The 16,273-nt window shown below is 38.1% G+C and overlaps 1 protein-coding gene across 1 annotated transcript in view; it reads left to right on the plus strand.

Moving 5' to 3' along the window:
* Positions 1-16,273, plus strand: part of dpyda.1 (dihydropyrimidine dehydrogenase a, tandem duplicate 1) — a 166,847-nt gene that overhangs the window by 31,261 nt on the left and 119,313 nt on the right. Inside the window, exons 3-4 of the mRNA XM_017700381.2 lie at positions 3,826-3,908; positions 14,955-15,042. Coding sequence (XP_017555870.2) covers positions 3,826-3,908; positions 14,955-15,042 — 171 coding nt within the window. The remainder of the gene's footprint in view (positions 1-3,825; positions 3,909-14,954; positions 15,043-16,273) is intronic.

Here is a 16,273-nt window from a genome sequence, read left to right on the forward strand (position 1 = left end):
GTTAATAGAAACCCCTAATAAGTCTTTTTTTCCTCTCAGCACATTTCCATGCTTCTTAATGTACAAAGGAATACACAAAGGGCTTTTTTATGCCTGCTCAGCTAGCTGTGTACAGTACTAGCAGCCCAGTAATAATCTGAGTAGCTTTTACTCATAATGTCTGATTTCAGACTGTCATGGGCTTTCAGTAATGAGGTTTCCCTAACTTACATAGAACTAGCATTGCAGAGAATCTTTTTTTTTGGGCAGCATCTAAACTTAAAGGGAACGTAACACCAATTGTTCAACATTTATGCATAGTTAAAGGGGAGTTCCACAGCTTTTCATAGCTTCTGCATAATTCAATCTTTAAGATGTAACCAATGCCATGCAGTCTTTCTGATGCAAAATGGTGCATTGCAGAAAAGCTTACTGACTCTGATTTCTTTGGTGGTTATGATAGGAGCTAGTGTTCACAATGTCTGTACTGCAAATATAGCCATTTTATTTACAAAACGGCCAGTGAATCTACATGCGTTTTAAAATATGTTTTAGACATTTTTTTTATCACAGTGTCGAAGGCAATAGAATTCCCTGTAAAATCATTAAGATATAAACAGTATCATTCAGAAACTTACATAGTCAGAATTGTTCATAGTGATGTTGATAGGAACCAGACGTAAACATAGGGTTTAACACTTCTAAAAGCTGCATCACGGAAAGGTATGATTTGGTTACAAGCACACTGCCCCATACCTGACACATTGTTTATGTTAGTTTTGAGATAATATTTCAGCCTAAAATGTATTTTTAAAAATGAATTCATAGTAGAGAGGTATAATGTAGGCTGTTCATAGGCAGAAGTTTTTTTTTTTTTTGTCCCCCCAGATTTACTACTATTTTGCCATTATCAGCATTGCATATGAAAAACTCACAGGACTTGTGTAGGTTCACTGCTCCTTTTGGGTTGTAAATAGAATTTGCATTCACAGGTTCCTTCAAAACCACTGAAAATAAGAGTCAATAAGTTTCCCTACAGTAAACCATTTTACATCAAACCACTCTAAATGACTTTATGTATGTCTTGATTATTGAATTGTGTGGAAATTCTGAAAAATCTGAGGAATTCCTGTTTTAAAGTACTGAACTTTTGGTAGGGCTCAGTGATGACTAACCCTTTTAAAAGCCGTGTCACAAGCAGGCTGTTTTTCACCGTATGCTTCTTAGTAGTGTAAGTGAATCTGAATCTTAGAAGGACTGTTAATGTGTTAGTATTCACACACATTACATGTGGATGAGCAGAACAGTTACAGATGATGTGCATTAGCCGAAGCTTCAGATACATTTTCTTTCATTTGATTTTCTGTATCTGTGCTACATGCATAACTGTAGACCTTTTTTTTCAGTTGTGAAAAACCTCTTTACCTCCTCATCATTTTATACGTTTTTTTTAATATCTACTATTTTTGAACCATTTGTTACATTTGACTATTTGCTTAATGCCCTATATGAGAGAAGTAATGGATGTGCAGGCTTCATTTTCTGCACTGTGAATCATATATATAAATGCTATTATTGAGTTATTGTTTCGAGAATCGAAAGCATTGCAGAGGGCACGTGAGCGTGGGCCACCCACGCAACATATTCTCCAAGCACAGCCACACTGCTTCTAGATGCAATATTACCATGTCACCCATGAGCCAAGACAGTGCAATAATTATCAATTTCCATATCATTGTGTTTTTATTGTTTGAACAACATGAAACAAAACATTTGTTAATGCCACTCAATTAGATGAAGACATCAGTAGAGGATGCAGGGGGAATTCAATTTAAAAAAAAAATCCCTTACTTGCACTTTGTTTGTAATCATGTAGATTAGATATCAATAAAAATTGGTGAGTGTTTTTTGTTGCTGGAGTCTAAATGCAACCCATCGTCGCCCTTTTTCGTGCTCAGGAAAAGTGAGTTAGCTTTCTCCTGAATTAACACCACATTGCCAACACAGTCAGCAAAAAAAAAAGCTTGGGTGAAATTTATTTATATTATATATTTATTTATATTATTTGCATCAGCAAAATAAAAGTCACTCTAGTGTGCCATGGCTTTCATATATCAATATCTAGGTTTTGAATATGTCATGGCTGAAGCATTCATAAAGCAAATAGTTTGCCTTTCAAGTGAAATGAACTGTAAGCAAACCTACTACACTCTTTTTACACATACATACACATTACTCAAAGAAATAATCCACTACAAATGACTAATTTCCTCTCTAATTGAGGAATTTAATCTCTAATTAAAACCCATATGAATCTGTATCAACTGGAAAGTACAAGAAAAAACCTAGAAATCAGTACTTTACTGAAAGAAGTAGCCAATCACAGGAAACATCATTATAAAGGCATGATCTACTTTTAAACAAGACACAGCCAGTTATGCTTAATTAAAATTGTGAATGACTGATGGTAATACCTAGAAATAAGCCAGTTCAACCAACATGAACACTTAACATTAGCTCAGCAGGTCAGAAATTAAGCCCAAGTCTTAATGAGCTTGCAGCAAAAAAGGATGCCAGGTGTACTAGACAAGCAAATAGGTAGGTAAAAGACCGAGCTGGGGACATTTAAATTTTTAATATTTCAAGTGTACTTGAATATTTCAAGGTCTACTACAAGTGTCTGTATTATACCATTGAAGGTTTTGCATGTTTTGAATAAACAATGGCCAGTTTAAGTTATAGCCTAAAATTGATTAAAAATAAGGATAAAAGCTTTTTTTTTTCTCTGGCCCACAGATGTTATGAGATTATTTAATATGGCCCTTTTACTGGTTAAGTTTGACACCCCTGTTTTTGTTTGTTTTGGGGCTCTCTTCTGTGGGGGACTTTATCCATCAGTTTCATATTAGCATGATTAGATGATTTGACAGATTGCCTGCAGGGTTTACAGCCCTTCTTGTGCTTGTGCTGTGCTGCTCATATACACAATCAAAGTCACTCAGGTATCACATGCACGCACATATTACATACAAGGACATGCACAGGTCATCTAGGTATGAAAACATTATGCATGCACAGGGCCTTTATGTTTTAAATGCACTGTGTGTAATTAACATTGGTCTTTACACAGTGGCCAGTCTTCATTCATTATAATGACTGAAACATTGAATTTCATATTAGTGCAATATTGCACATTTTGTTGGATGATGTGCAGTATCTTTGCGCAATACTTCATAACTGTGCTGAACTTCAGCAATCCCGTTGTGTGCTTAGTGACCCAGAGAGTGCAATAGGAGCTGTTGACTGTTTGTCAGTGAGGGTTATCAGAGATAATGACTGCTGCTCTTGAGTGTGAGAGGGGGATCAGGGTGTGGGTGTGTGTGAGTGTGTGTGCTGTATGAGAGAGGAACACAGTGTTTATCAGTGGAGCTAAGAGGTAAAAGCCGCCTCTCACTAATCACCTGCATGTCAATACCAGCAGGCCTCTGTCCGGCCCTGCACTTACCTCCAGGGGTCAGGGGCTGGAGAGGCTGATTGCCATGACAACCGCATGCCAGCCCCTGGAACTCCGACATTTTCCACTGTGGCAAAAGTTGATAATGTCACATTTAATGAATCGTGCAGGACAGGCTGTGGAAGTACGTCGCGATTTGCATGTGGATAAAGAGAGCATGGGGGAAAAAAGCCTTAGTGATGATACTGAAGTGGATTATGTTCAAAGCCTGTGTAATAGCCCCGATCAATGAAATGCATCAGACACAAACATCCAAACAAATAGCACCACTTGCTCTCTCATCCTATGTCTCTCTCTCTCTCTCTCTCTCTCTCTCTCTCTCTCTCTCTCAGAGCTGCGTGAAGCTGGAGAACAATTTCGATGACATCAAACACACGACTCTGAGTGAACGCGGAGCACTTCGGGAAGCCATGAGGTAAGACCGGGTCGCCATGGCAACAGTCACAGATGTGCCAAAGAGGAAGAGCGTGTATGTGTGTGGGGCGGGGCGTAGTCATTCTTCATTATTGGAGGAACAAATGAGTTTATTGCCACCATTCAGCCGGCCTCTCCAAGGTATTTATATGTGAGGGGAGAAACCTTCCCCAAGGGCTGCGTGTCAGTTTCATGGCTAACCTGGGGTATGCTGCACTGCACCAACATGACAGTGCTTCCTCAGTGGTCCTCAACTACTCATTCATCACACCAGCACAGGCCTTTTGTTTGTCTGCTCATCTTTGTGTTTTTGTTGCTTTTATTTTTTTCTTTGTCCATGATGGAAATGTTGGTCACATGTCATATATGAAGCTAGACCTTGATCATATGTGTGGCTTAAGACATGGAACAGCAGTAGAGCCCTGGGCCACCACCCTGAGAAATGCATAGACCTGCTAGTGCTGGCGGGGGGGGGTCACAATATCAGTGCACAATTTCTATTTATGTGCTAAGTTTAATATATTGAAAAAATAATGTGCACAGGCCATTTTCCATGTGCAATATGAAACTAAATTTGAGTAAATGAACAATAACTTTTTTTTTTTTTTTTTACACAGTGTTTTTAAAAAGTCATCTAAGCAAAATTTGTTAACAGTTTTAAAAAATCACTGACGTTGGAATAATTGAAGAATTTCTTTCAAAATGCTTGTTATTTTAGACATAACAAGTTTTTTTTAAATAATACACATCTTTATTTCTCTAAAAAAGTGATATTGATCATAAAAAGAATCGATATTTCTTGTATTTCCTTGTATTCTTGTACATGTAAAGCCTACTTCCTGAATATATATATATATATATATATATATATATATATATATATATTCCTCATTTTTTACTGGATAAAACATGCTTATGAGGACAAACAGTTTTCTTAGATTTTGCACAGTACTGTGCACTGCAAAATATTTTTGCAAGTGAAATTATCTTAAATCCGGTCTGCATGTCTATTATTTCTCATTTTGAGATAGTTTTAACAATATTATATGATTATTTAACTCATTCCTAGATGTTTTATACAGTTTACATTAAGATAAAACTATTCTATTCTATTCGCAAATCATTAATTTAAATAATAATGCAGATAACCTGGCTTGTATCAAGAAGTAATGCTTGAAACCAGCGACATTTGTGAATGCAAGAAGACAGCTTCACTAGATAAAATTACTTTAAAAAAAGTTTTTAAAAAATGGCATCAATAAAATGAATGATTCCCTACTTCATTAACACTGGTAGTCTATGCTAAATGAGTGTCATATATTTATATATAAATATGAAATCCTGATAAAGATTGTTTTCATTGTTTTCATTGGACACCAAAGGGAAACACAGGTCCAGATATTAAGTATAATAATTATTTAGGTGCTATGTCTTTTAAATTATCTTTCAAAACAACCAGAAGCATCAAGCAAAGGACATTTACTACTGTTCTATTGTAGTTGATGTGTTATTTGTCAGTACCATTAAAACCAAAAGTCAGTATTATTATGTGACTCTAGTACTAGTATTCTGGTATAATCAATATATCTCAGCTCTAAGGCCTTTCTTTGAGACAATTACTGACAATGTACAATTATTTATAACATTGCCTAGTTTATTGTCAAAACCTATTACAGTTGTACCTTTTCAAACTAACCAGTGTGTTAAATGTGAATTTTCATCTACTTTAATCTCATTGAACCACATCACAAATGGAATTATGGAGTGCTATGGGAAGATGACAGAGAATCCATGGAGCTCAGTGGCTGCAACAAAATCTGCCTTAATCTCCTTAACTTCATTAAAAAAGATAGAGTAGGATTACAGTGAACTGCATGTAAATGAACATAATTCCAAGTGAAATTTAAACAGCTCAGAGATAAATACATCATCGGGGGGCACAAACAGCATCAAAATAGCAATTAATTGAATTCTCTTTATGAGGAATCGTCTGGTATTTGCCAGAATTACAATGGGCCAGGGTGTGCTAATTGGCCAAATCTATAGCAAAGCCTATGACAGACAGTGCAAGTAGACGCACATACACAAGTATGCACACAACCATGCACACCCGCAAACACACACAGAACTAGAAAGCCTTCGGTGTGAGACCTACGTCCACCTTCATTTGGCATGCGGCTGATTGTAATTCCTCTTTAAACGGCCCCCCACTGAGCCAAGCAACAAAATTTGATGAAAGATTCAGCTTTCCTAAATGCTAATAATGTGGAACATCAAAGCACCTGGTGGGTGCCTTTATGTGCGTATGATCATAAGAATGCAAGGGCTCCGTGTCCTGGTCCTTAGGAATGGGGAGGTAGTGAAACTCTGACATCTGGCTTCATTATGCAGTCTGTCTCAATAACAAACACCAGGCCATTTACACAGGCCGAAATATTCCAGCGTCTGTGTAGAAGTATGTACAGATGCAGCAGCGCATAATGTGATAACTTAGTATTCACTGTTTAGAGGTTCATTATTATATGGTTAGTTTATTCCTTAATTGACAGTATAGACTTAACAATATAGACAGAAGAAGCAGAGTAAGGATTTCTTATCTGAATTATACAATGTATACAATGCAATGAACACCTGTCATGCTGTTCACACATCTAATCAGCTTGAGGTCCAAAGCCTTATTTCTTTCCAATCAGAGGGATGTGATGAAGTGTGGAAAGAGGAAAGAGAAGCTGGTCTGTGCTGTTGTCATGGCAGGGGTGTATGTACTGTTCAGACTGTGAAGTAGAGGATATTGGCAGAGATGGAGAAGGTTACTCTACTCATTTGTATTTGTTTCAGGTTGTTCCGCCTATAACAGTGCGGATATGAGTCTGTGACATGACTTTAATTGAGAGAGTTAACAAGGTTAGCTACACTTCACCAATTTCATGCTGCACAACTCATATCCTGGACCTCCAGAATGAATATCCATAAACCTTTCCCCCAAAAGCAAATGCTGAAGAATAAATTAGGCCAATCACATCAATAATCTACTGATAAAGATAGAAAAAGCTGTGGAAAAATACTGTTGCCTGTTTCTTTCTCTCTCTCTCTCTCTCTCTCTCTTTCTCTGTCATGATGGAGATAAAGTTAACTTGACAAAAACAAAGCACATCATGTGGATAGCTTGAAGTGGAAAAAGAATATAATAATAATAATAATAACTTTTTTTTACATTTTATTTCTGTGTTGCTCAGCAGCATCCAGTGCACAATGAATTCACATAAATAGTATGTTCAGTAAACCTAAATGAACTTATTTAAATAAGACACACTATCTATGGCCTAATTTCTATTTTCAGAAATATCTACAGTGTGAAGTTTAATTTACTTGAAAGAACAAACAAGTGAGGAAACAAATAAATAAGGAAATAAACAAAAGAATTGGGCAGAATCTTTATATACCATTTTACTTCAGAGAACTTAACTAAATTAAACTACTGCTGAATGTGCTGTCAATACTTAACTGTTCTTAAAAATAACTTGTATGTCTTTCCCACTCAGCACCGCTAGAATCCTGTTCTGTGCAGTGATTCAGGCAGCCATGTGACAAATGAACCAACTGCAGTCAGGAGGTTGTATCAGCAAAAAAATTACAGAGATTAGGAGTTCTGTTCAGCAAGCAAAGCACTATAAACTCCAACCGCAGTTACATTTTGGCCAAGAAGATGTTTTGTTTTAAAATGTTATTTTCAACTGAAGTAGATTGACAGTTTTAATTTACCAAGAACAGTGCAGCAAGTTATACATCATGCATGTCACTGCCTGGTCATTTTCAAATTGTAGGCAGTGATTTTAGGTACATTTTTTTGTACATCAAAGTTTTATATATATATATATATATATATATATATATATATATATATATATATGTATATATATATATATATATATATATATATATGTTTTATACATAGAACTCTGAGCAGAAGTGTCCCTGCCACACTACAGTGGGTTTTCGCCTCTCACTGCTCTGGTTAAGGTATCACATAAAAGTCCATGAGTGCAATGGCCAGTCTGTCAGTCACTGGTAATGGATCTAATGTGAAATGTTTTAGGATTTATGCAGTAGCCAGAAGCTTCACTCTGTCAAACTAGGGCCTCTAAGGTCAAAGAGGTCACCAGCGGTATCTTGTCTTCTTAGCTACAATGGCTAATGTATTCCATGCTGTGCCCCTCTGCCTCTGGCCCTACACTGCTGCATATTCTCTCTCTCTCTCTCTCTCTCTCTCTCTCTCTCTCTCTCTCTCTTTCTCTGATCATTGGAGAGGCTGCAGTTGCTCTGTCTCTTGGCTGAAGGATGGCAACCCGCTCCCTAAATGAAAGCTTATGACTCACACATGCGTGTAGTGGCAGTCATCTGTCTGCACTTTGATTTGCTCTGATTGTACAGTGGGCTGCGCGGCCGCCGTCATTAACCCTGGTGCTGCTCCACAGTGAGCGATGAACTCGCCAGGGGAAAACACTGCCCTTAAAACCTCCCCGCACCACATTCAATAGATATATGAATTTCAATTGGATTTCAAAAAGCCAGGACCTTGGGAGCACTTTGGCTGACCTTTGTCAATGCACCATTGTTGGAGATCACTGTTATTTATTTATTCCCTCCCCCCAACATGGAAATCAAGGCTGAAACCTTGCCTTCAAAATGCCAAATAGCTTTTCAGTTTTTCATTCTCTTTTCATATAACTTATAATGAAATAAACTTATTAGATATATATGTTTTTATTCATTCCAAAGGCCCATAGATTGCTATTATTTATTGTTGTTGCCTTTTCTTCTGCATTTCTGTTCCTGATTCTACCCTCAGGAGGTAGTTTGGTATTTGAAATGCCTTTCCAATACTATAGTCATAAGCATTATCATGTTCAATGCCATTTTCAGCTGGAAATGGCCTCTTTGAATTAGATTGCATATTCCTATAGTATTATGGTGTGGGCACCTATTTGAATGATTGAGGGGTGGTGTTGCGGCAGGGGAGGTGGGGATGGTTGTTCTCAACTGGCCACTTTTTAGATTTTTAAGCTCATAGCTCATTCATAGCTTACAATAATTGAGCTCTAATAATAAGTCAGCTTCTGATTGTTCTTACTCTTATAATTGCTCAGTATATAACAATATTATAATCAGATGAGTAAGTCTGGTGTGTGTAATGTGGCTGTAGTCTGGCACACTGGGTGGCTGAGTGTATTCTGGCCCTTGGCTCTGGCCGCTCTGTGGTCAGGTCGTGGCGGTCGTCCTGGTGTTTGCTTCTGCTCATTAGCTCAGAGCCAGTGCTCATCCCAGGTTAGGGAAGCGGCGCTAATAGCTGGATTGCATGGGATTACTCCTGATGAGGCCTGTGAGCTCACATGCTGCTCTCTGCTGTCCTCTGCAGTTAAGACATGATTACAATTACTGCACAGGACACTGCCACCGTCTGCTCACTGGCCACACGAAAGCAGCACATCGCCCAAATTGATGTATAAAGTAACGACAGTGCTGAAGATAGAGACTACTGAGCTCACAGCAAAAAAAAGGCTTTGTTCTAAAAAAATATATATAATAAAAATGCTGCCTTTGTTTTGTAGTAAAACTAAAAAAAAAATAATAATAAAAATAAAACACTGCTTTTGTTTCATTTGTTTAATCACTGCTTGTGAGATCTATGACTTATTTGTTAGAAGTTATGTGGATTTAAATGGATTTTAACAGAGTGATTAATTTTTGTGTGTGTGAAACATGTAAACACTGATTGGCATAAGCTCAGCAAGCTTGGTGTATTTATGAATGCAAACTCTTTGGCATTCCGAGGAGCTCCGGAAACAAAAGCACGTTTTTCCTCGGTGGTGCGGGAGTTCTTCAGAATTGACTTTAATTGGTTAAAAGCATGACTGTTGAAGCAATTAAGATGACAGGTGAACCTGTGTGGTGGGCATGTTCTTTTAACCTCACCTGTCGAGTCTGACAGATCCCAAAACCTGCTCCACGTGTTACCATGGCAGCGGGTATTTGATTTCATTTAACTTTTCAGTTTTGGTAAGAGACCCGGTTCATGGAACAGAAGGTGCTATCAAGATCTTCATCCAGCAGAACCTATGTGCGTTTTTCTTTGCAGCTTCCTACTTTAATGAGCAGTATTATTTGTGCTGCAGTCTGCTAGAATGTTTGACTTATTATTGCTACAGATAATGTGTGCAATAACAATCATAAGCATGTTCATTGATTGCGTGGATGTGCGTTTGCACATTACATGCATGAACATATACTTAGACCTGTTCGTATACTCAGCCTGCCCAAATCTCCACCCTCCCTCCCCTTTCCCTCTGTGTGGTGTGTGGCAGATAGTCAGCAGTGTGTGCAGCTGTTGGCTCTCCCCTGTGCTGGTGGGCAGTGGGGGTCAGGGTGGCTTTGACAGCTGTGACGGGTGCTGTGCTAACCCTGAGAGCACGCTGTAATCTCACCTCGCCTGCCTCCGTCTCTGCCTGCCTCCCCCCGAGCCCCACTCACATCATTACACATGTGCCCACAGCTGCGGTTCCCAGCAGCACCACTGCCACTCAGCTCCACGCCCGCGTGTGTGTGTGTGAGTGTTTATGTGTTTGTTTTCATACAGTTTCTGGACAGATATGTCCTGCCTCTGTAGGAAAAGCAGGATGGTTGGGACCAAATTGGTAGCAATGAAAAAAAATTGATCCTGACTTTGTTTCATTTTTTTGCTTTTTTTTAAACGAGTAACCTCTTATTGGTTACTGAGGTTAAAGCTTAGAATTAGGCTTAAAGTTCTTGTTATACATGAACTTATACATATATGTTACATAACAGACATATGTATGTGTATATCACGCTTTGTTAAAATGTAATAAATTAGAAACAAATGAAGCAAGGGAATGAATGATGAGATGAGACAACTATGTTACTGTTTTTAAGAATAGACTGTGCAAAACTTTAAGGCACCTGAGGAAATTATATTTAAATGTTATTTATCTGGGCAGCAAGTATTTGTTGCTCAGAAAAGCACTAATATTTGAACAAATACAAATAACCTTCAAACAGTAACTAATCATTTCATATATGTCAATGTATTCATTTAACTATATGCAAAGCCCTTCTTGGGGAAGCCCCTTTTAAAATTGTCCAGCACCTGGTTAAGCATCAGGTGTTTGGGTTTGGTTTGGGGCTAAAGAGGAGAAGTGAAGAACCAAACCTTTGTACTTCTAACTAGCCCACAACACTAATTACTGAATTAGCTCAGTTCTTATTATTTTTTTTACTTCATTTCAGTGTTTGTGTTTATTCTAATGTTATATGGTTTCACAAACGGGAACACATGGTTTTAAAGAGAACTTGGGTGCCTAAAACCTGTGCACAGGACTGTAGCTACATGATGGCATATGCCTTTGGGTTGTATTATTATTAGACAATTATTAATATTGTCTTAGCACCTAAACATTTGACATAGTGATGAAGCAGAATTTGACATGATGTAGATTTGGAAATCAGGACTTTCTGTTCTGTTCAAGCTTGTAAAATGTTTCCATTTCTGTCTGACAAAATAGTACCAAAATAGTTGTGGTTCAAAATATTTATACTCAAAATATATATTTACCTTCACTATAATCTTGCATGAACCATAGTTATGCACACAACTACAATATAAAAGTGATTTATCTCACAAAAAACATATAGCATATCACTGTTGTTGGAAGAAATTATTTTTTCAAAGTCATTTTTTTAGTTTTTGACGTAATTTGAAAATGCCTTTATGGGTAAAGAGCATGATGACTGGACCAAAGAAAATTGTTTTCCAATGTATTAAAATTTCAGAAAAACAAAATATTGCGATACACATCATGGATTGTGAAAAAATGTTCATATATTGCATTTTTTTAGCCTCTCCAAATTAGCCTCTCTAAGTACATTATTAATTTCAGCCCAGCATTTTGTCATTAAAAGTAAGATTTCAATGCATATTCTTTATGGTTTTACTGCAATTTAACTGCATTAAACTGGGTGTGACAGGTTTTTACTGTTATTCAACTGCATGTTCTCCAGGGTTTCACTGTAATTCAGCTGCATGTTCTCAAGGGTTTCACTGCGATTGAACTGCATGTTCTCCAGAGTTTTACTGTGATTCAACTGCATGTTCTTCAGGGTTTTACTGCAGTTCAGCTATTGTGGATCAGGGTTCCACTGGAGCTCAGCTGCATATTCTCCAGGGCTCCACTGCAGAGGAAAACGTGTCATCTTATTTCATCCCTCCAGCATTATTAGACACTGGGTTTGTGACTGCGTCTGTCAATAAGAGATTTTGCAGTTAGGACTAATTTTTTTCTCCATTCTCTGACAGACTCTTCAAAACTCTCTTGACTAAAAGGTGATCCCATTTCCCAAAGAATATGAATAAAATTATTAGTTTCTCAAAAGGAAATGAAATAGTTTTGACTATTTGTGGAGACAACTAATTCATAAAGGTAAACAATCATTAAAATTGTATCTCTTAGCCTGGATTTTTATTGAATTGAATTCCACTTTCTATCGTGAGCTCGTTTGACTTAGTAAAAATAGAAACAATGAATGACAAGATTAGCTGCCTGCACATACTGGGTGCCCATAATGTCGTGGAATACACATCATCACACAAAGCATTCAGATCCTTTGATTATTAGTCAAGCAAAAGATGAGAAGAGTGGAAGAGAGAGGGAAAGAAAGAAAAGGGAAAAATCAGCTTGCAGTGGTCTGCTAATCAACAGCTCCTTCAATTTCAGCAATACTTATTGCATGATTATTTGGGCACCTTGAAAAAGCATGTGTACAGTCAGTGATTTGATTGCATTATAGAGCACATAGCGGTGGTGCTCTACCTAATGCACTCCACGGTGAGCCACTCTTTTTTGGAGCGCGGCTCGCCATGCCCGCTTGAATTGCTGTGACCTAGAGCAATTCTTGAACAAATAAGATTGCTTTTGTGTGTGCATTATTTTCTGTTGACATTTGCTAAGCACTTGGGCTGCTGGCCACAGGAGATAGATGAGGGCCCAAAATGTGTGTGTAGCCAGTGTCTTTAATGTTACCTTGAGAGAAGAAAAAAAGAGAGCCAATGGGATTCTTGTCCGTGGCTATTGTGCAGAGCTGGGTGTGACAGTGGAGGGAATAGGTTATTTTACTTTGACTCTTCTTTTTTTCCCCAAGCTAGCTTTTTTTTCTCTTTTTCTTTTTTCTGTTTTTTTTTTTTTTTTTTGTGAAAGAAGAGACAAAAAGCCCCCGAATCAACTGAAGGTGCCCCCGCACAGATTTTCATTTCGATCTCTGAGATCTCATCTTTATGAATGTTTTGTACACTTTGACCTGCCTGGGAATGGCTGCTTTGTAGGCTGTATGTCTAAACTGTACAAAAATTTCATTTTTTAAGGTCATCAGTATAGTGTGCAGTAGTCCAGTTCCAGTGAATTTTGAATAATGCATTTGTTGGACAAGAGGCAGGTTTTATAACTGAATGTTGGCAAGAGTACATTATATTTTTTTATGAGGGAGAGAGAGAGAGAAATATTTATGTGGCTCTGGCTCTATGTCTTCCTGAAGCTGCTCACTGTGTACCCTCAGTATTAATCATGCCAGAGGAGATAAGAGGGCTGATGCTGGCCAGTATCCTCAGAGATCTTCTCTTACTTTAGCAGCATGAGCTCCTCCATCTAGTCCTGGCTTTCTCTCGGGCAAATGCTGCTTCAATATCCATTATGCCAGGGGCCAAGGATAATTTATTGTCAAATCAGGAAAATGGGTCAACACTAATGTCACTTGATGATCAACCACCCAGGTTTAATAAAACATAGCGGTGCGGCTTCGTGGTCCCATGCGCCGGCTCCTGTCTCCAGTCCGCTCTACCTGGCCGTAGCACTGTGGTAATTACCCCGCTGTCACTGTGATAAGTGGTATTAATGGCGGCCTTGTGCACTTTAGTCTGCACTGGGCTCGCAGCATCGTGAGATGGGATTATTATAGGCGTCCAGCTGGAGTGTGTGTGCCTTTGTGTTGCTCTGCAGGGATGTGTGTTTGTGAGTGTGTGTCGGGGGGTGTCTCTGAGGATGCAGGTGGGAGCGTAAGGTGGGGGCATAAGTCTTGCTCCTCCTCTTTCTTTACATGTGCATTTCTCATCTCTCTCTCTCTATCTCTCTCTCTCTCTCTGTCTCTCTCTCTGTCTACTGTCTATTTTTAAATTCTTTTTTGCTGTAATGTCTTCCTCTCTCTTCTTTTCTCTGTCTGTTCCTTTTCCCCCATTTATTCTCTCAATTTGTCATACTGTCTTTGTCTTTCTCTATCTTTTTTCTTCCTTTATCCTCTTTGTATCTGCATGCAAGTATTTTTTTTTGCCATTGCCACAATCTCTCTCTCTCTCTCTCTCTCTCTCTCTCTCTCTCTCTCTCTCTCTCTCTCTCTCTCTCTCTCTCCCTCCTTCCTCCTTGCTCACCCTAAAGGAGAAAGCACTGTTCCAAATCAGTGCCACGTCATCTGAAATCATTAGTGTGCTGGGTTTCAAACAGCTGTGTGTGTGTTTTTAACGTGTAAACTAATGAGTGTGTGCCAACAGCAGGAGCGGGGGCCCTCCCTGCCGCACCCCTCCTGTCACACACACTCACGACCACGGGCAAAACATCCATTCTGATTGGGCATGAATATTTAATTATCCCCCTCTAAATTATCCTATTTATCATTCAAAACTAGTTTGTCATTGTCACCAATATGGCGACTTTGAGCTGCAGTGTATTCAGTGTATGATGACTCCCCTGAATTGGACGTTCAGCTTGTCAGGTTGGTTTTCTTCTTTACAAGTAATGTGGCGTCATATTAAAGCAAAGGGAAGTCAAATTATTAAGTGGCACAGACATGCTCGTCTCTCCTCATGGTTGTCACCTAGCACACTCTCCATCCTCTCAGTTAACCAGGATTTTACACTAAATAGTGCTATTCTAATGTATAGCACACAGAATAACCAATGCATGTATTCTTTGTTTTCTTTGTTCTCTGACAGATGTCTGAAGTGTGCTGATGCACCTTGTCAGAAGAGCTGTCCCACCAACCTTAACATAAAGGCCTTCATCACCAGCATTGCTAACAAGGTAATGTGTTTTTGCAGCTGATTTCCTGCCATTCAAGTCTCAGAACACCAAGTGGCTTCTATTAAAAATGGCTTTGACATACACTCCTCGTCAAATGATATGTTAGTTAACAACCTCTATGAGGAACATGCTTATATATGGCATGTGATTCTGCAGATGTTGCGCTCAGTTCCATATTTTTAGCCAAGTTTAAAAGTATGTGTTTTTTTTCCCAGTATGTTAAATTCAGCCAATAAAGAGTAATTGCTGATTGGGCTCTTCTATTGTTTCGATGTCAATCTTAAAAAACAAAATCTGTATAGAACCATACATAACACAATCTATGTCAATCTAAAGAACCATTTCGATATACAGAGAGCCATTTAAGCATGAAATGATTCTATATAGAAATCATAGTTCTAAATAGAACCATTGCCTTTACTAAAGAACCCTTAAAGAACCACCTTTTTAAGAGTCTATTATTGTATTTTTTGTGATGCATACTACATTGATGTATTTACTAAAACTTCATTAATAAATGATGTGAAAATGATAACAGATCTTTAAAATGTAGATATTAATAAAAATGTTTCTTTTTGATATTATGATTGTTGATATTGTTACAATGCTGAATAGCATGAATTCCTGTTTAATTTTTTATATCATGCATTTAAGTATTTTAAAAAGAATGAAAATCTGTGAAAAATGCTTGGTTTTATTGCGTCAGCTAACCTTGAATTTATGTCTTTGAGTCTTGCATTCCTTTTGCTGGATGTTTCATTGAAGTGACAAACATTGCTATTATGGCAAAGAGGGAAATTTGACATTCAGTAAATATGCAGAATGTGGTACCCCTGCATTTATCAGGAATTTGCATGATTTCAAAAAAGCATTTTCCCCAGAGATGCTATAAATACTTTGAATAGAAAGGTTTGTCTTTTGCACACGCTTGCTTAACTTTTAAAGGAGTGCTTGATCTGCATGGCTTTTCAAAAGCTACAATGTTCCAGATCCCCCATTGGCTTCGCACTGCTCATTTAGCTATCAGTCAGGCGCTGAAGCTCAAGACCGACTTATATCATCTGCATGAAAGGGTCCTTCCAAAATGGTCTTACTAAGTGCTGCCTGATACTTACCTTCCCTTTGCTGCACTGCTGTACAATCAAGGCTGTTGTCATTCAGTTCATATTATGAATTTAGAGGTTTAGTTCTCTTCAGTTTTGAATCAAGGCTGTCTGGGGAACAGTGCTTT

Source organism: Pygocentrus nattereri, chromosome 3 (assembly GCF_015220715.1).
Source record: "Pygocentrus nattereri isolate fPygNat1 chromosome 3, fPygNat1.pri, whole genome shotgun sequence".
Lineage (NCBI taxonomy): Eukaryota > Metazoa > Chordata > Actinopteri > Characiformes > Serrasalmidae > Pygocentrus > Pygocentrus nattereri.